The sequence below is a fragment of the Plectropomus leopardus genome, chromosome 7 (assembly GCF_008729295.1).
Source record: "Plectropomus leopardus isolate mb chromosome 7, YSFRI_Pleo_2.0, whole genome shotgun sequence".
Taxonomy (NCBI): domain Eukaryota; kingdom Metazoa; phylum Chordata; class Actinopteri; order Perciformes; family Serranidae; genus Plectropomus; species Plectropomus leopardus.
Window position 1 is genome coordinate 12,428,890 of NC_056469.1, and position 21,501 is coordinate 12,450,390.

A 21,501-nucleotide genomic window follows, 5' to 3' on the forward strand; every position below is an offset into this window, starting at 1 on the left:
ATAAGAGATAACATACTGGGAAGTGTCAGCTTGAGGTAATGTAGCATCATACACTCTAAAAGTCAAGGGCATGAAATCTTATTCTCTTGAAATTGATAAGATAGGACTGCTTTAACAAAAAAGAGTAATAACTCTTTGCGATCAATCTTCAATAATAATGATGAGTAATATTTATGTACTTTTGCAGGTTTACGTTTGTGTTGCAGCAGAAAAATGAAAATTAATAAAATGATAAAATGTGGAAAGAGCTTAGAAGAGCCAACTGACTGCCACTGGTGGTCCTTTTTTTTCAGGGACATTCACATTCAGAATAGAGAGGGCAAACTGGACATTAGCAGCCATGGTCCAGAAAGTGGATAAAAATTCCTGGCTGCTCTTATGAATGTTAAATATAGAGGTGGTTGGGTCCATGCTCCTATGCATGCTATTATATGAATTATATATAATTGCTGCATTGTTATGTTTGTGTGTGTGTGTGTGTGTGTGTGTGTGTGTGTGTGTGTGTGTGTGCGTGAGAGAGAGAGAGAGTCTACAAATGTGTTAAAGATAACGTCCTTATGAATTGGTTGACTGTTTAGTGGTGGGTTGTTCGTTATCAGATTGTGTATATAACTAAAATGGAAAGAATCTCCGTAAGTATGTATGTTTGTCCTTCGATTTTCAATTTTCAACAATCGTTAACTCAATCTACTTCACATTTGACAGGAGTACTGCCAAGAAAACAAGGCAGTGCAGTGTTATAGTGTGATTTCTTGAGATGTACGAGACATATTTATTAGTAGTGTGTTAAGTGCAGTGCACACAGTGTAGTGTATAGAGAGGGGACCCCTATTAGAGCCACAGTGGCTTGCTGGGTACAGCTCGCTTTCTGTTGCTTGCTACAGTACATTCAAGAACAAATAAAGAAAGATACTGGAGATGTTAAATTGTAACAAACTCAAACATTTAAGGCATCAGTAGCTAAGGTTATACCAATATTATTAATTTATTCCTATTATGACAATATTCTGAATTTGATGGAGGTCATATAAACCAACTCGCCAACAGCTTGCAAAGCTGTGGGGTAGCAATGCATGCAAAAGAAAATAACACATTTTTGGTCGGAAGGAAAAACATGCCTGCTTTTGAACATTCGGAAACAGGATTTTGGGTACGCACAAATACTGCAGCACTGAAATTTTCAAGAGAGTGAAGGAAGTAAAGTCAGAGTCCAACAATTCTACCACTGACAGAAAACTGTGAAAAGAAGCAAAATGGCGAGTGCTGCATGTAAATGTGAGTATTTATTTTCATTAGAGATGTAAACAGCTTAGTATGAATATTGTATCTTTCAAAATAGGTACTCAATGATGTAACTTGCTGAATGTTGCCTGGTCAGGAACCAAGGAAGCAGAGTTTCGAGTGTGAAGTTGTTGGGATCATCTTCTGGATAATATTAGAGCCAAGCAAGTGCCCGTTCCGAACAGGCACGTTTTGCATGGGCATTGCACTAGTTAGTAAAATTTGGTGTTATTGCACTGCTGGGAGCTAAAATAGAACACAGGCTAGTTTGTGCTGGGTGCTCATATGACGGAGCTTTAACAAGGCTCTGTCTTGGGAGGACACTAAAGCTGCTGAATTTGGGCTGGAAGGGTTTAAGGACTCTTGTTAGAGCCTAATGGCTTTGTAAGAGGGGAGGATGTCATTTGTACAGGTAAAATGAATAGATGAATGTGAGTGTGCTGTCATGAGGTGTCCTTGGTGGAGGATATGATGATAATTAGGCTACTGTTTTCTCAATGGTGTTCCAGCGATGAGCCTACTTAACCTCTTGGCTGTGTGTGTGTGCGTGCATGTGTGCGTGTGTGTGTGTGTGTGTGGGGGGGGGGCACTTACTAGAGATTTAGGTGTCGATGTCTGTGCACACGCATTTGCATGAGCGCGTGTGTTTGTGTGTGTCTCTGCCCTTTAGTATATGCTGACTCAGGCTGGTTTTCCCTTTCTAAAAGTAAATAACCTTGGTCCGCCAAGCTGTCAGCTGGCCCCACTGTGCCTTCGTCCCAACATCTAAAGATGGCGAGAAAATCTCTGCTCTCACATCTGAGCACCACACAAGCACATCTTCACAGAGCCTGCGTACTGCAAAGAACTTGTATCTTCAAAAAGCCACCTTCTGATGAAAAACTGGTACAGTTTACATGCTTTTATTTTCTGCCAGCATATTAAATTAATTCCCCTACATGTTCCTTTGAACGTGTCGTCTGTGGCACAGCGACTGTTCTTCAACCAGAGGGGCTCTGGGTTCAAACTCACAACCTCAGGTTTGAGAAAGAGGATCCTTTGCTGGGCTGGGAGTGTGATGCAGTGGCTGCATTTTGTTGGTTTTCATCACAAAGCATAACAACAGTCAATGGAAAAACAACATCTCAGTGAGAGAATCCCAATATTTAGTTTTGAAATCCAGGCCAGTGGTTTCTGTACGGCCAAAGCAAACCAAGCACATCCAAACCAAAGCAATATTTAAGAAAGGAATAAAGTTGGCAATGTAGTCAAGGTGAATAAAGTCAGTCGCATAACAGTTTTTGTGTTACGCTGTTCTTTATTTTGTTAAAATACTGTGGTTGTGTATTGTTCTGCACAAGGCAGCACACTATTAGGATATGGCAACCTGTTAACCTCTCCAGCCCTATCCATGTTTCTGTCTATATCTTTTTCCTTTATTGTCGGTTTGGCTTTATAAAGTTCTATCATTATATTCTTCTCACCAGTAGTTGTTTTCCTTTCACTTTTCCTTCTTGTTTTTCTCCTCTCTCTCGCTCTTTCTCTCTCTGTCTCCCTCTCACTGTCTCCCAAGCCATCCCCCTGGAGGTTAATCCCTCCGGTTTCAAATAGAGATAACCATGGCAACAGGCCACGGCTTTCTGGCTTTGGGTCTGTGGGACAAAAGCATTGATCAGGATGAAATAGTGTCAGGTGTAAGCACAAAACACACATGTATGTGTGCAAGCACTTTTTTTGCGTGTGTTTGTATTGGAGGCAGAGAATCGACTAACTCTGACTCCACTGCTCAGTCACTCATATTACTCTGAGTCAGAGTCAACCAAGTATACATGTTGTAGCTGTTGTTAAATCAATACATTGTTAAGTCTAACAAATCCCTGGAACAGGATGTGTTTAGAATGATGAAGACAAAAACAGGAGGAACAATAGTATTATAGGTAAATAAAACTTGAATAGGCATTAGGGATGATGGAATAACAAATGAGAGACGCATATTTGAGCCTTGAAGTTCTCTGGTTTGAAACTCCTGGAGTCACCAGAAAAATGTGCGCAGGGAAAATAACTCTTTGCCTTTATTTTGATTGCACTCAGGTCATACTTGCCATCTTAAAACACACAAATTCATTCACACATACTCGCCCACATACACATGCTTGACCTTGATGGCAGGATTTCAAGCGTGACAGATGTAGTGAGAACAGCAGAGTTGATGAAAAAGGTCTTTTATTGAAGTGTAAACCAGCATTCGTCTCCTCCAGGACTTTATGGCCGAGGCCAGCAGAAGGTGTGGGTGGACATGGACAGCTTAACTCCCCATAATACAGCAAGTCAACCAGCTTGTGTAACTTTTATAAGCGCTGCAAGTATTATATGCCCTTGGATGATATGACAGTCTCATTTTCAGTCTTTTACTTCAGTGCAATTATGTGAGAAAAAGGTTGTAGCCTTTGCCTTAAAGACCCTCATTTGCACTCGAACATTGATTTTTGTTTGCCTGCTCTCAAGAGGCATTGCTGTGAAAATCTACAAAGGTTCAAATGCAGGATACAACAGATGCATGTTGGAATTTCTACAGTCATCACCAAGATGGGGATGAAAATTTTATTTGAGAGTAGAGGTTTGACTCCAACAGCTTTTCTCCATATGCATGTAAGTAACATGACACAAAGGGGAAAAAAACAGCAACTTTGGTCAAAATCAAGTGTGCCGCTTTCTTCCCTCTGAGCCAATGTGATTCTTGTGTCTGTGCCAGTGCTTTATGTTTTAATCACTGCAGTGCCGAGAGCATAAACCTACTCCTCCCCTGCACTTCTCGAGAACTTTTTTTAATTTTGCAGTTTCCCTTTAATTTGTTTTCTCTCTGGCTGTGGCTCTTAACTTCATTTCCCAATAATTTGTCTGAGGACAAGCCACATGCCATTAGCAGGGGAAAAAAGAAGCCAGAAACAAAAAAAGCTGCATTCAATAAGTTTGTCTAAAAACTTTCTTTATTAATTTTCTCTTTCCTTATCCGAGAATGTGCTTCCTCAATGATAATCCAGCAATCCAGCAGGCCTTCTAGTTTATTGCATTTTTCTAATGAAATGCTCTGATACAGACAGGCAATCAAGGAGCAATTTGGTGAAAGGAGAAGAGAGAAAGGGGAAATGAAGGAGGTAGCATGAGTCATTTTAGGAGCAGAGCTAAACTTGCTTCTAATGTGTTAGAGTGGGTAGTGCAGGGTCACAGTGTAGGCTGCAGGCCATGCACCCAGAATTGCAAAGTTGAGACTTGTTCTTGACCGTCTGACTACTTCTTATCCTCTCTCCCACACATTTCCTGTCACTCTTTACAAGATACTGTTTAATAAAGCAGAAGCACCGGTGTGCAAAATGGTGAATTAAGCAGCAAGCTATTGAAACATTAAACTGGTGCTTCCTGATTAAAAAAGGCTATCCAGCTCAGATTTTATCAATCATTGTGGCTGCATCAGAAAAGTTGCTTGTTGACATAACTGATGTACTGAAGTAAAAATCTGTGTTTGTTTTAAGGAGAGGGTGCAGCAACAAATAACAACTCAACCAGAAATGCAAGAAACATCAATAGAAATTTTTACAGTTAAAATATTTTACAGTTTTTTCATTTAATTCCATTTTCAATTCTAATTTATTGCCTGAAAAAATGTTGACATTAAGGATTTATTCATAATTTAATGATACCGTGCTTAGTGACATTTTTCTGTTGCTGTTAGAGGCTTCATCCAGGTCTGACCCCTCATATGTGGTGTTCTCCAGGGATCAGTGTTGAGTCTTGTTTTATTTCCTATAATGCTGTCACTAGGATTCATAAACATACACATGATCCCTTTTTATGCCGATGATACACCACTTTATATTGCTCTAAAACCTGGTTAATCAGTAATTGTAACATACAATACGGTCATTTATTCTTTATAGGAGACTGCTCCCATTTTTCAGTGTAATGCTTTACGCTCCCAAGTTATTTTTAACAATATTTTTCTTGCAAATGCAGTTCATGCTTTATTCTCAACTTGTCTTTGCTTTTGGTTCTCCGCCTGTAACTGATTCCAAGAAACAAAAACACATTACACAGATTGTTAGATGTCTTCACTGTACACCAATAAATGTTACAATCAGTTCAGTTGACTTTAAAGGTATTGCATTGTCAAGTTGCAGCAAGTCCTGAGATTTTCATGGAGGAGCCTTCTGGAAGGTGGATCCAACTTAACGAAAGGATGAACCAAGTTTCTGGCCAAATCTTTTAAACAGTTCTTGAAATATTGTTTTATATGAAAACCATCAGTGTAGCATGGGCTAAGAAAGAGAACCCATTGATTTATGCAATTGATCCAAATCACATGATGGATCAACAAATAATTTTCACTTTGTTAAACTTGTAATACATTACTGGGCTGGCTTTGCATGCACACAACCCTTGCCTCAGACATCAGAAACAAACAGAGAGATGGCTGAACTGAAATGACAATGGCTAGCAGTGCAGTGCTAACAACAGCAACAGTGCTGACAGAGTTAACAGTATTAATCGCCAGGGCAACCTGGTATCCATTGTACAATCTCTGCTCCAACGCACATGTCTGGTGTAGGTAGTGTGCAGTGCAGAGTGGCAGCCATGAACATAAAGGATGTCTTATTGCAACTTCAATATTATTATATAGGGCATTTGACCTTGACTTGTTCTCCGATGGTCCATCTAGTTGTTATTACATTATCTCATAATGTTAGAATAGTACAAATATATCTTCGACAACTGGATGCTGCAGTTTTATTTGCCGAATCAGTCTTTCTGTTCTGTGTAGTATTTCCCCTCTTCCTTACCTCCTCTTCTTATCTATTTAATTTCCATTCATCCACGCTTCTCTTCCTCCACCCTTGCTCCTGCCTTGATTATCTCTACCCTGTGTGACACCTTTGTTTACGGCTGTGTATACTGTATGTTTTTTCATTTCAATGTCTGTTTGTGTGCGTGTACGTGTAGCCACCATCATTAATGAATCCCTCTGAACTGCCTAAAGCAGGCCTCACTGGGATGATGTAGCTTCAAATGAGAACTGACACATGCACGAGCGTGCGCGCGCGCACACAGACACACAGACACAAATCTCTCAGAAGCGTCAACAGGGTGTGTACCTGCAGAGTCAGAGCAGAGACAACTCCCCTTCGTTGCTTCTAGACTCCATTAATCATTTAGAGCGAGGATTTCCCTAAAGCCTATTCTCTTTTCAGGCAGACACTACGACATCAGGCTGACGAGGCCTCGTATGACACTGAGACACATTTATAAGACATGCAAGAGATTTGTTTCAAATTTTTACTCTTTTAATGAACATCCAAGTCTACTCTATGTTTTTTTCTGTTGTTCTTTAGCAAGCGCTTATTGGATCTGTGGGATGGGATGCCCTGATTTCATCATTAGACACAAAGTGTCTGTGTGGTTGTTGAATGTTTTATATTCTGGACAGAAATTTAATCAGCCCCATCTGGACTCTAAAAGGTACACGTTTTGGATCCCTTTGTGAACTTTGTGGGGGTTTTAGAGCACTTAACATGCTGCTCTATCATAATTTTGCCACTAAAAATGCTTAAAAGGTATCTCTTAATATGAATGATTTTGAATTTCCACTCAAGGTTATTTTGCTTTAGCTTTGGCATTGAGTGATTGTTTTGGAATCCATCCACTTCACCTTCTTAAAGAGGTTATTATTTGTCAAATGAGAGAGACTTTGGCTGGAAGTAAACAGCACAAGTAAAAGTGAAAATTTGTCCCAGGTTGAAAGTAACTAGAATTATTCAGTTAATACAAACAGAGACATAAAGACTGGAGAACTTTGTGTGAATTTAGCAGCATGCTTTCCTCTGCCAGGCAGTTCACAATGGGAATTCCTGACTTGGAGAAGGAATGGAAATTTTGCCTGAGCTTTTATTGACCTTTAACAAATGCACATGTACACACATACTCTATTTGTATTCTGTTAAGACAAAGAAACACACCACATAAAAACAAGCACATGCATACTTGTTTGAATGGCAGGTGCATGAAAGAAAGATACTTGCCTATGGGTGTGTGTGTGTGTGTGTGTGTGTGTGGGTGGGTGTGTGTGTGTGTGTGTGTGTGTGTGTGTGTGTGTGTGTGTGTGTGTGTGTGTGTGTGTGTAGGCCTGTCTCCCAGATCATCCGTCTGCATTCCAGGTAATTAGACTGGCCAACAGCTGAGTCCCATTAGCCCTGATTACAGCATTCAGTATTAAAGAGAAGGGGGAGAAGAGAGAGCGAGCGTGGAGCTGGGGGGAGGGGGGGTATGTACTGTTATTTGTAGGAGTCCTCATATATGGGTTTCTGTGTTATAGCAGTGCCTTGGCACAGTTTGTTGCCTTGGGTCTCTAAAGTCTAATCTAAGCAACTCTTTTTTTCCATCAATGTCCATAAGCATGTGTTTTATATTTGATAGCATAGCTCTTCAAAAATGTATTTTTCTCAATTGGCTTCCCACAGTGGGTGCTTAGACATTTCCCCAGTCAGCCAAAATTGTAATTTTAAACCCAAAGTGGATCAAAAGCCTGTTTCTGGTGGATCCCCCACAAGATAAGAAACATCATATTTTTTCAATGAGTCTAAATGCCACATTTGGGTTTTTGGCTGAAAATGGTCCGCGGCCGAGCCATCAAGAAGTAACAACAACCACATAACCACAGGAAATGACACCACTTCTACTCAGCTCTCAGGAATCAGGCCCACACTCATACGTTGTGTTTGTGTGGTCGCACTTAAGAATAAACAACTACATCGACAGGGGGAAAAGAAATACTGCACGACAGATGTAACATTACAATCAAGGCAGGATGGTGTTTAGTCTATCTAGGCATCGTTTCCCTCAAATCACACCCAAGGGCATTGGACACTGATCAACTCTGATCTGAATTCAACCCAGAAAATGTTTATTTAATCCACCCAGGGTTTTTCTATCTCTCTACATGTCCACCCTTTCTCCCTCCTCTCTAGCTTTCTCTCGACTCCCCCTCTCCTCTGTCTCTGTCTGACCCTCCCTGATGGTTTCAGTGTCTCAGGTTTGGGTGATTGATTCTAGCTCTGGACGGCTGGCAGACAAGCAGCCTGCACATGGGTGTGCAGCAGGGACTGCACTCTGCTCTGACTCTGTGATGAATTACTGGCCTTTTAATACACACAGTGGAGACAGTGTGAGTGGGGGAAAAAGTTAAAGCTGATATAAGAAGGAAAGACGCCATGTTACAATTGCAATGATGAAGAGAGGACAGATGAGAGCATGCAAAAGCAAACAAACAAAAAAAAAGAGAGGTTGGAAAGAAGGAGAAGCAAACATGCAAATAAGGGGGTGAATTGAGTAATAACAGCATATGTGACTAGAGCATATGAGAACTGTGTGTGTAGTCCCCATTATATGGAAAGGCCTCTCTTATTGCTTTAAATGAGTCACGCAGAGTGTGAAGACGCAGGCAGTGTTGGGAGCCAGAGGGATGAAAAACTTTCTGCCCGTCATGAAATTGAATTAAACATTGAAACATAGTCAGTCTCTCACTTAGTCAAGTGTGATGCCGTTTCTTTGAATAGTCAGGGTTTCTTTGCCACTTCACAGCCACTAGAGAACCACAGAGTGGAAAACAGCTTTTCAGCTTCTGAATATTTTTATAAGTATGCCATCACTTAAAAAGCCTCCATAACCCCAGTTCTGATTATGCTTACGCATTAGCTCAATCCTTTTAAAGTTAGTGAAGGTAACTGGCCTTTGTAGCCAATTAACTACAGCTAAAAAAAACTATGTAAAATTTTCAAAGTAAATGGATCAATCCTCTTTATTCTGCTTGAAAAGATGTTATTTCTTAATGTTGGAACAATGTGACAATAGCGATCAAGTCCATGCCCTTTTTTGTGTTATTGCATATTAAAGCCAATTCTCTTGGGATATTCAACACGCAAATGCACAGAAGAAAAAACCAACTGTGGCTTTTCATGTTATGAAAAGTGCAGACTGTATATCCACAAGCTGCGGGATATTTTAACTTGCAAATACATGACAGCGCAGTGGCCTTTAGGTTGTTTGAGACATGCAGCATCACTTCAAGAATTTTGAGCATGTTTAGAGATTTCCATATTCTGTACAGTGGTTGATGAAGTAACAGAAAACCATACTTGAGTAAAAGTTCAGATGTCTTACCAGAAAATGACTGTGGTAGAATTTAAAGTCACCTATTAGAATATTACTTGAGAAAAAGTCTTAAAGTATCTAATATTTACTGTATTTAAGTGTCAAAAGTAATTCCATGATATTAAATGTGCTTAAGTACTGGAAGTAAAATTACAAGTAGATGCTGTTATTAAAAAAGCAAGTGGTGTGTAGTTAAGTGTAGTTAAGGAACAAATTCCAGTTTTTCCTTCCCTCCCATTTCTACATTTGTCTGTCTGTGCCCTCCCGCCTTCTGTCCCTATTTTGAAGTAAGTTACTAAAATGCTAAGGGTAAATGTAGCAGAGTAAAAGTACACATTTTATTTAGGAAATGCAGTGGAGTAAAAGTGAATGTTGACAGAAATATAAAAACTCAAGTTAAGTACAGATACTCCCAAAAAATATTTAAGCACTGTAACAAAGTATTATTGCTTCTTTACATTACTGATTCTATTATATATGTAGGTAAATAAACCCAAAAGGAGAGATGGAGCCATGTAGCAGATAGAATATAAACTGTATGTACAAATTAACATCAGAATAAAATCAGTATTCTGTGACATGTGGGTGGCTGTTAAGACCTGTATGATTTATTGGATATACATCATATGCCCACCGGACTAACATAACACCAAATTATCACCATGGTGAACAATAAACATATATTCTTGATCACTTACATACTTACATGTTTGCTACTACACAAGAGCAACACACGCAGCAATAGCCAAACACTATGCCTACAGTAACACAACTGACCAGAGACTAAATGATGAGGTAATCAGTATCCAGTGTTGATTTCGCTGAGCCTCTAGTCACCATGAAGATGGTGAAAAGTGTATATCTCCATGGCTAATGAAACCCTGGGGATTTCAGGGTTTAGGGTTCATAAAGTATTTATGGTATGTTCATTAAGTATTGATTAAGCCGTTAGAGAGCGTTTAGACACCCAGACAATCATTATGAAAGATTAGAATTTGGCTTGAGGAAGAGGAAGATGGAGGAAGGCAGGAATGCGGAGAGAGAAAGAGGGTGCGGTGAAGGATGAGAAGAAACTAAGGAGGCTTATGATGAGGATGGTGAGGAGAGGGAAAAGAGCAAGGAGACAAGAGGGAAGGGAAATGAAGATTTTGCTCTTTAAATATTAATTAAGCATTCAGATAGCATTTTAGACAGCAAGGCAACCATTATAGGAGATTAGGTTTTAATCTGAGGAAGAGGAGGGGCGAATAGCAAGTAGGGAATAGAGGAAAGGACAGGAGGAGGAGGGGGAGCATGAGAGAGAGGAAGGTAAGGATACAGAGGAGGTGGGCTGAAGGAAGGAAAATGAGAAGGAAGAAAAGATGGATTAAAAGGGGAAATGAGCAGGATTATGCTTAAAACAAGCTTGAAAGGTAAGAGGAAGGAGTCAACACGGAATAAATAGGAAGTCTTTTCTCTAATCACATACTGCTTCTTTATGGAAGTGCATGTTTGGTTGTTTTTAAAGCATTTCCCAGCCTATGTCTTCACTTAATTTTTCCTCAATGCATTTTCAATACCCGCTCATTCCTGTTCAGGGTAGTTTTGTGAGGCTGTGATGTGTCACTTCTAATGTGAAGTGTTGCTATTTGAGATGCAAGCAGGATTGCAAAGAAATGTGACATTCAAGTACCGTCTCACCTCACATCCATCCATCTCACACATAGACCCAGCCGGTGTTTTTCCACAGGTATTTAACCGTTGCTTTTGCCCTCTTTTTACCCTCTAGCTCTTTAGCAGGTGTTGTTGCATTGCAGGGTAACCAGGAAGTAACATGATAAGAGGTGCAGACCTGCTATAATGATGCAGCAATGAGGTTTAATGGGGCTGAAAACACAGGCTGACTGGCTGGCAGGCAGGCTACACAGTCAGGGAGAGGCACAGTTGGTGTGAAGCTGTTTCCAGCTCGTGACAGATGTTACAGAGAGAGAGAGAGAGAGCGAGGGAGAGAGAGAGACAATGAGACAGAGAGACAAAGAGGCGGGGGGAGGGAGGGGACAGAGAGCAAGAGAGAGAGGTGAGTCATTTGCAACATGCAGAGTGAGAGATCACTGAGAAGTAACTTTGTGCAAATGGCAACTTTGAGCAAAGTCAAGCAGAGTTCATTCACATGTGGGTACGCCAAAGCACTTTAGTTCATATCCCAGAAGTACTTGTGCAAATAAATGTTTTTACAGCCAGTTGTGCCTGGAGATGGTGAAGTGAAGTGTAGCGTGATTTCAATAACACAACCCTGTTGATGTTGTACCTGTCTCATCCTTGATTTCCCCGGATTGAGACAATATAAATGATAGAAAGAAAAAGAAGGATTTTCAGGCAGACACACATGCATATAATCAACGACTGGAGGAGAGGTTACGGCTTCCCTCTTGTTCGCGACAAATCTGCATTCATTCCCCTTGTTACAGTTACCGCAAACTGTACGGAAAATGTGTGCAGAAACAAGACAGCTGACCCACTTTTTTGCTGGAGTTGGGGAAAACCACTGTGAGATTGTGTTCAAGACATATTGTCTTTGCATGAAATTAGCTTGCAACCACAGTGACCACAGGGATAGGAAATCTTCTGTTTTACCATTTAATCTTTTTTTATGGCTTGCAAACATGGAGAACAGGATTCTGTCAGTGTTGCCTCTGTGGATGGCCAGAGGAAATGCTGCTACACAGACTAACTGTCTGCTGGAAATTGAGACCCCTTTGTGTCTAGATGAGCAAGTTGTTGTTGATAATGACAAAGTCCACAGCCACAGTAAGAGTTTGAGGCACACAGCGGAGCGTAGCCTCAGGTGTGCTCTGGAGCTAATTTGTTTGAATGACACAAACTCAGAGACTTGTAGCTTTAAACAGTGTGACATGCAGCAATGGATGTGTTTGAGTTTCCTCAGTAATTTCTCCACTGAATTCCTGTACCTTGAATGTGCAATTGTACCTTTATGAGCTTAAGCCTTATTATCTTTAGACAGTGTTTCACTGCTGAATCTTCTCTTGGGTCTTCATATTTTTAGAGCCTTAAAGTTCTCTCACAGCAACAGAGTATGTAAATTTCGTGGTTTTCAACCCAGGCCTTATTAGGCAGTTTTATCCCATTATATCTTGTTGTGCATAGCACAGTCTTATTGTATGTTACCCCTGTGCTGCAGTTTGTTGTTGGGTATAAGCATGGTCCCATGAGGCAGTTGTTTAGGCCTTCGCAAACCAGAATATATCTGCATTTCGGAAACAGACAGTTCACAGTGTAGTGAGATACAAATTAAGAAGGTCACACACCATGCTTTCAACCATTTGATAAGTAAAGTTTGCAAAATAAAACACTACCTGTAACCCAGACTGAAACAGTAGTTTGCAACTTTTATCATTGGAGCATGTAGACTGTTTTACTACATTATGTATCCAAGTGTTTGAAGGCTTGAATAATTGCCCCATTGGACTTTGCTTAGGCCTTGTGAGAAGTAATTAAAAGATAAGTAAACAATATTTTTAGTGTTTTAAAACAATACTAGGTGCACAAAGTCCAGTTTAATTATTGTGAACACTGTGTACTGTACGCAGGTAAGGTTTCAGTGGTCCACTTGAAAAACTGGTCTTGATTATGGTTCATCCATGCTTGGGTATGGCGTGCATCAGTAAACCAAATGTCCCAAAACACAGATGTAGGCCACTATTTAACATGAGTAGCAGTCGGTGAGAGGAGTTGCAAAGGCATTTCTCAGCGCCACTGGTCTCCTATAAAATCTGCATACGTGCATAGTACACACTGATCTCATCCTCTAAACAGCACAGCAATGGATGATAAACTAGGGAGGCAGGCAAGAGGGATGTTCTTTACATTGTTCTTTACGATATATAAACCAGAGTAGGCATAATATGAAGGTTTACACAATTGTATGGGCGGGGGTTCTTGCATTTTTCTGCACTGTAATGACAACATGAAAAAATGACACGTAGATGATGATGATAATGTGCTCTGGTAAGGTACAATATTACTAATGTGAAAGCTGAGTGACGGGGGGGGGGGTCTGTGGCAACTAGAAGGCCTTGATGATCTCAGTGATGCAACTCTTTAAGGAAGATGGGTCTAAGATCAATGACAGATTCCACAGCTGTTCCATATAACTCTACCTTTGATGTCTCTGCTTGCATAAATGCACACACACAAATGTAAGAGATTACATTCAAAGCCTGCTGCCCTGTGTGGGAAGACAACTGTGCCACTCTGTATTGGACACACTGCCAAAGGAAAATCCCTGCTGACGAACAGAGACATTCAGACTCAGAGAGAAAGGTAAAATACTTCAGACTTCTTCACTGGAGCTGTTCTGCTTATTCTGAGTCACTGATTACATAGATGGCTTTGGTCACAGTCGGCCAGACTTGGAGCTCCCACTCATGAAATCAAACTGCTCTGGCGCATGCAAAGGAAAAGCCTCCATGGATAAAGGAAATATTTATGCTCAAAATGGGCCGCATAGGGCGACTTCTTTTGACACAATGTATTTACCCAACAACACACTCACACTCATATATTGTTGTTTGTCATAACAATAAAAACAACCCAAACATTGTAGAGTTTCACCATCTAATTTGAAGTATACAGCATAGCAAACACTATGTACTTTTTTGATTTGTTTCACTTTCCATGACAACAGTGGAATCAAATGTACGAACAGTTTCTATTTCTAGCACTGCGCAGGAGTCAGTGTCAGTGTTTTACTTGCTGGGTCAAGTTGAGATGTTTTTACTTATATAGTCCAATATCACAAGAAAGCAAGCAAGCAAAACTTTATTTATTCAGCCCATTTAATTTCGAAGTGGAAGCACAATGTGCTGCATGAAGTGAGAGGTACAAGTTGTAGCTTGAAACAAAGATGTCTGCTAACCATAAAAGCAAATCAAATCCATTAAATCTAAAAATAAAAACTCATAAAATAATAGAGATGAACACACACAAGTAAAGCAACAACAAAAAAGACCAAATAACAGATAAACCTATAAATCACTATAAGTAAAAAAACACCCTAGTAAAATAAAATAATAAAATAAAATAATTTCCATAGTCAAACCATACTAAAAAAAACACATTATCCTCAGGAGGAGGCTTTACAGTTTGTATAGTTACCATTTTTGTGTGTAGAGATGATACTAACATAAAAAATGACAATATAGACAGTCCAAACAAAAAACATAAAAAACATACATACACAACAACTGAAGCCTGAGCTATGTGACCTCTTCTCCACCATCATCACACAGATAGGAGGATTAGAGAGAGAGAGAGGGGGATACTTGTGTTTCTGCTGCTTGAGTTTGTGCACATGAGACGAGAGAAACATGAAACATGTACTGTTTAAAATGAAGAGCCATCTGATATAATGTATTAGAGACTTATTCTTCTGGGCACTTATTGTAATAGCATTGACATTTATTGTAAAGCATCAGACTCTCTCTAGAGTTCTTGTATTGGTCATGCATGTACAGTACCCTACCATCAGAGGCATCGTAGTGGTGGGTAGAGTTGGACTGATTACCCATGGTCCCAGTTGGAGGGTTTTTTTTTTTATTTTGAAGAAAGTCAACAACTGCACTAGGATTTGTCTCTAAACTCAGTGAGAGCCTAGTGAGTGACAGCTTGAAAGTGGGTTCCAAAGAAGACAAGAAAGAAAGCGTCAAAAGTGTGAATAAGCAAACTGATTCTGAAAAAAAGATTAAATCAGAAAGTGCATGAATGAGGCATGGATCAAGAGAGAAAGGGTGGGGGGGCCACAGACTGCCTATGTATAGGGCCCAGAATTTGATGCTATGCCGCTGCCCACCATCAAGTTTGCAACGTTAAAACCAAGCCAGTAATGAATACTTAAGCATCATTATGAAACATTGCATCTTGTGAAAAATGGGACATCACAGAAGTATTAAAAGAGGCTTCCTGGGGAATGATGTATCAAAACAGTTTTGTGAAATATGAAATAATGTCTTGAAAACATGTAGTTAGGATTTTTAGAACATGTGTGTATCATAGCCTTTTTTCTCTCTCTGCCACTTCCTTTCTGGCTGTCTCGGTAGCAAAATGGAGCACCCTCCATCAAACCCTCTCCTGCATCCATCCCTCTTTAATTTGCCAGCACTCTAGTTTCACACACATGCACACACAGGCTTTGGTCTCCTGCGGAGGATCATTTCAATGGAGTGCTGCTAAACAGAACAAAAATAATTGAAGTATACCAGTCTAACTAACTGAGAGGCACATTAGAAGGAAGTTCCCTCATTCCCTTGAAAAATTTTAATGCAACTCAGTTAACATCTATGAATCCTGAGGGGGTTTCCTTATTGCTTCAGGGGTTCTGAGTGTGAAGCCGGTGCGCTGTCTCTTCAATGAAATGTTTATTCCTCTTCTGAGGAGAGTTTGCCACTCGAGTTGAATTTGCAGATTTTTTTATTTTTTATGTTTTTTTTTTGCAGTGGGATATTCAGATATATTTATGGAAATAAAGAACTTCAATGGCACTATCTTAACCTTTAATACTGCTGCAAAACTAGCTTTTAGTAAAGAATTATAGTACACTCTTTTATTTCAGTTACTTCAGTTAGGGAATTTTACACAGTTAAAAGGAAAATAACTTTTTCTTAGCACAAGGGCAATCTCTTGTCTAGATGTTATTATGCTGATCTGAGAAAAAAAATCCGACATCCACTCTTCATCATCACAGTCCATGTCTGTGCATATGATCTGCTGATCTTTCAGTGCAGTGACAGTGTACATTGTAAGACCCAATACCAGTGATTATTTTCAATGTTTCAGAGAGGCTTTTCAATTGGTGCTCAAGTCTCTAAGATTAGACTGAAATATGCAACTTCTTTTTCCTTTTTCCATTGAAACATATGCCTATGCAAGACAAAATGAAGTGATGATAACTATTTCTGCATTTTCTGTCACTGTCTCTCCCAACAGCAACAGGAGCAGGACCCCACCAACCTTTACATCTCCAACCTGCCGCTATCCATGGATGAGCAGGAGCTGGAGAACATGCTGAAGCCCTTCGGTCACGTCATTTCCACACGGATACTGAGGGACGCCAATGGCCTGAGCAGAGGAGTCGGCTTTGCAAGGTGTGCACGAAGAGAGCCATGCACATGCACACAAACACTCACAGTTCTGGCTAGGGCTGGCCGATTATATTGAATTCAAATCAATATTGTAATGTAACAGAATGACATTTTCAAATTGCAATAGTGGCCTTTTTTAAATGTTACACCATCTAACCAATTAGATTATCAGAAACAACTGGGGGTTTAAGGTGCACACACACTGCCCTGTGCTTCATGAAAAAAATGTGAGAAAAGAGTAGATCAAGAAAACGATTTGTTAAAACAATCAAGACCGGGATTAAGTCCAATCAACATCTTTACTTATGACATTGTTGTAAGAGTAGTGTAATATTTGTGGAGCAAGTGTGTGTTTGAGCGAGCGAGAGGAATGCTGGAGATCATGGCAGGAAACAAACTAGTGGCAAAGCTGTCAGGTAAATGTGCAGTGTAGGTTTCAGTTTATCTATGAATAAATGCGTCAGCTCATCAAGACCAGGTAAAGTTCCTACATCTTGCCTTTCAACTGCTGGGTGAAGTGAAGGAGGTTAGTCCCAGTGCTCCTTCCTCAAGAAAGAAGTTCTTAACTTTTTAAGTTTAACAAGTTTTTTACTTTTCTGTTATGCAGCCACATATCCAGCCACAAGCTTTATTGTGACAATGTCCCCTTGCAGCCTGCAGCTGTCCACAAATTAAATCCAGTTTTGGCTGTTAAGTCATTGCTGGGCTAGAGACATCCTCTGCAGCCGCAGAGGACTCGTCTTTAGTGGTGTGTATTTCCACCAGCTTCACATCGTTGCACTTTTGTAGTAGATATTTCAGGAGGTTTCCAGGCTAGCCACCACCCTAATAAGATGCTAATGTTTTATTGGTTTTAAGTTGTCTTGATAAGTATCCAAAATCCAACATCCTCCAAACATCTGATAGCAACTTCAACTTGATGTGGAGTGACAATTTAGTCATAAGATATGAACTTCCACACAATTTGAAATACTTACATCGTTAAACATTTGAAATGTCGTCAACCTGTTTTTTATTACAACCAAAACTTAACGTCTGTCAAACATAGGAGTCTTTCTGACGTCCTGTGCCAGCTGTTTTGAGGTCACAGTGGAAAGAATCTTAGTACTACAACCTGGAACAAAAATGTCATCTTTCCTCTCAACAAAATCACAGTAATGGGAATATTTCCAGCTGCTGGAAGTAAACATTTCCATCTTCCAAGCTAGCTCGCTGCTTTGAGACATGAATGCACGACAATTCCGGAAATAAATCTGGGAATATGATTGATTGTTGGAGTTTAGATCAGTGGGTAAGGTGACAACCAACGTAAGGTTGTAACTTGTAACTATTTTTTGAGATAACTGTAATCTCACTACTGACATTTTATTAGTAATTTGTTACAAAAGCTTGAAAAGTTCAAAAGTTGAAAGCTATCTTTATTATTATTGCATGTTACTTTTAACTAGTTATGAACTAGTTACTAGTAATTCATTACTGCCTAAAACTTGTTGGCCTCAAAATGAGCATCAGTGTCCTGCCTTTGGTCCAGAGGCTGGTAAAGGAATGGTCAATGACTTGTTTACAATGAAGCTTTGATGTTAATATTTTAGAGTAGTACAGCTTCTGTGTACACTTTTTAAGATTTGTTATATTAGTGTTACTGATAGGAGATTAGTAAAATGCATATTCATTTTTCAATCACACTAATAATAATACAAATAAGAAGTTCGATAAGAAGCAAAGTACATACTATTTTGAAGTTGCAATATTCGTCTTAAAAAGAAATTATTTTCCCATGTCATTCATCCCTTCTTATAGCTCCCCGAAAATCTTATATGTGCTAAACAGTGAGTGGTTAAATGTGTGAGGAACTGATGTCACATTTTTCACCATCAGCTATGATTTTCTGTCGCCGCTGAAAAAAAAATCTTGCCAACTGTCAGTCACTTCCAAATGTATTAAGATGCTGGCCTTTTGCTGGACAAACTATAACGACTTATCTCACACAACATTATGTGTATTCAAACTTTTCACACTATTACACATTCATTTTTTCAGATTCAAGAGGCAGCATTACCTTGAGTTGACTTCCTGCCATTTACAACCAAACGACTCCTAGCTCTAATGACACCACTGCACATTCCTGTAACCTTGCCCCCTTCACCCTCCTCTGTGTGTGTGTTTGTATGTGTGCGTGCATACGTGTGTGTGGGTGTGTGTGTGTGGTCTTCTCAGTTACACCGTGGAGTGTGCCAGTGATTAGAATGCAGTCGCGGCTCCATTCAGGGTCACTGGCTATGTGTAGAAACCCTGAGACACACACAGAGACATGCATGCTCACATACCACACGCACACAGTCTCTCTCTCTCTCTCTCTCTCTCTCTCTCTCTCTCTCTCTCTCTCTCTCTCTCTCTTGTCACCATTTTCTCTCCCACACACACACATTCACACACTGGCTTTTGCTTGCCAAGCAGGCAATTAGTCATTGAGCTGTGATTGGGTGAGCGGAGCTGAATGGGGGCAGACAAAGAGGACATGACACACAACAGATCAGACTGAATGGAGCTTTTAAACCCAGACAAAGGAGAGGAAACCCCATAGAAAACACAAAGACACACAAGCGCACACACATGCACAAGCCTATTTCAGGTGTTTTACTCAGGCATATATAGACAAATAAGCAAAACATGCAGGGATTTAATGTATTTATTGTAGTGCAGGACATATTTGCATGCATACATATCCGCATACAGTACATTCACACTTTTTAAAAGCCTCAGTACCTTTCATGCATATTGAATAGTAACATAAGGAGCTGATTGTCCTCAAGTAACTGTCTTTTTCTCTCTCTTCCTCTCAGGATGGAGTCAACAGAGAAGTGCGACGTGGTGATACAAAATTTCAACGGGAAATTCTTGAAAACCCCTCCAGGCATGACAGGTAGGTGTCGATCACCAAGACAATCGTGTTGCACCGGCAAAGCTTGTTTTCTATAGTGAGAGCAAGGCGTTTCCCTATAAGTCAGGGTGCTCATATAGATGCAGCACCATGTCACGTCATCCACTCAATCTTTCTACATACACCAAGGTTGCTGCATTCAAAGGACAGATCATTGCAACTCAGTTTGTTGCCAACCTCCAATACATTCAGAGGTTTCAAGTGTTGATAAAAATGTAATGGAAGTCATTTTCTGTGTCCTATTGGTATGAACACAACAGTCCTGTCATGTTTCACCAGAGCACAGGTGGTGATATGTACATCATGATGAGGTGGGCAGCTAGCAAGAATGGGGCTGTGTATTGTATGGAAATATTTAATGGCAGTACAAATACAGCAGAGGTGGGACCAAGTAATGTTTTAAAAGTCACAAGGAAAGCTCAAGAATTTGCCGTCCAGAGTCGCTAGTTAAGTCCAAAGTCCTACATCAGTCTGTCCAACAGAATTAGAGTGTGTGTTGTGGCAGCCTGTTTTAAATGCATGTGTGTCCCCTCTCTAAATTTGGATTTTTTTAATTTATTTATTTATTTATCAGCAGTAGTTGTGACTGGTGGGCTGTGGATAATTGATCTGTCAACCTGTTTGGAGCTGATCAGATCAGATTGCTGGATGAGAGGAACATCTGCTGCACCTGAATGCAAACTTTTAGGCCAAGCAGAATGAAGAGGCTTTACTTTCAATGCACTTGGTGATCTGTTATTCCCTCTGTACCCAGAGTACGCTCTGCTCTCCGAGAGTGTGGTGCAATGAATAACCGAACAATATATATATATGTGTGTGTGTGTGTATATTTTAGTAGCTCCAGTCCAGTCCAGCTCCAAAAATAGAAAATCCATTTGTGGCGGCAGATGTTTTAATATTGCTTGGCCACCACAAATAAATGAATGTATGACAAACCCTATAAACTTTCAGTTTCAAGTCCTTATCAAGTCATTTTGCGAACAAACGTGATGCCATTTTAGGCATGATGGAAAGATATCAGAACATGATAATAACAGAATGATAATATCTTACAATGACAAAAAATTGTATGCTTTTTTAAAAATTTTTATATTTAAATGTTAAAATAAGGATTTTTTTAACCACACATACTGCAGATATGTTTTTGTAGTTTTTGTATGCAAATGAAATTATCTTTGGTATCAGTTTTTGCAACTGGTTCATAACATAATGTAAGGTCTTCATGGTTCTCTCCTGCAACTTGACTGGATGCTGTCAGATTGGTTCAGACAGTGGATATGGGAATTAAGTATTGACTTGCTGGGAATGAACAGCGTTAATGTTAGTTGATTTAGGAATTTAATTGATTTGTGGTGCAATTTTTTTTTAAATCTTTGGGCTTGGGTGAAGGTATCAAGTATTTTCAAGCTAAAAGGCTTAAGTCCAAGTCAAGTCACGAGTCATTGAAAGTCCATGTTGGGTTGCAAGTCTTTTTTGATTTTGTCAAGTCTGAAGTCATCATATTTGTGACTCGAATCTGACTTGAGTCGAACTCAGGTAACTCAAGCCCATACCTTTATACAGAATACAGTACCTGAATTTGGTACCAATAACAAAACGATACTTAACATAAAGAGTGTTAATTTGAGGAATCTAGAAGGATTTATTTGAATAAATACAACTGTAACTGTTGCAAATATCACTGCATTTTCATGAATGAATCACATTTTATCAATTACATTCATGCATGGACAACTCCGTCTTTTGGTGTTGCAACATCAGTCTGTGTACAAGCAGTGTCAGTGTTACTGATAATACATCAGCATCATCTCTGCTGCTCTCCTTCTCTCTCTGTCCCCTGCCCCTTAGACCACCTTGAGTTAATTCAGTTGGAAGATCTGAGTGATTAATTGACTATTGACTGTGCAGGACGCAGATAGAGACACACACATGCATGAGGGGAAGAAATGAAGGGAAGGATTTGGT

General features: G+C 39.8%; 1 protein-coding gene across 2 annotated transcripts in view; it reads left to right on the plus strand.

Annotated features, from left to right (window-relative positions):
- Nucleotides 1-21,501, plus strand: part of LOC121945586 (RNA-binding motif, single-stranded-interacting protein 3-like) — a 142,060-nt gene that overhangs the window by 80,934 nt on the left and 39,625 nt on the right. For both annotated transcript variants that reach the window (XM_042489832.1, XM_042489833.1), the window contains exons 5-6: nucleotides 16,441-16,598; nucleotides 19,439-19,518. In XM_042489832.1, coding sequence (XP_042345766.1) covers nucleotides 16,441-16,598; nucleotides 19,439-19,518 — 238 coding nt within the window. The remainder of the gene's footprint in view (nucleotides 1-16,440; nucleotides 16,599-19,438; nucleotides 19,519-21,501) is intronic.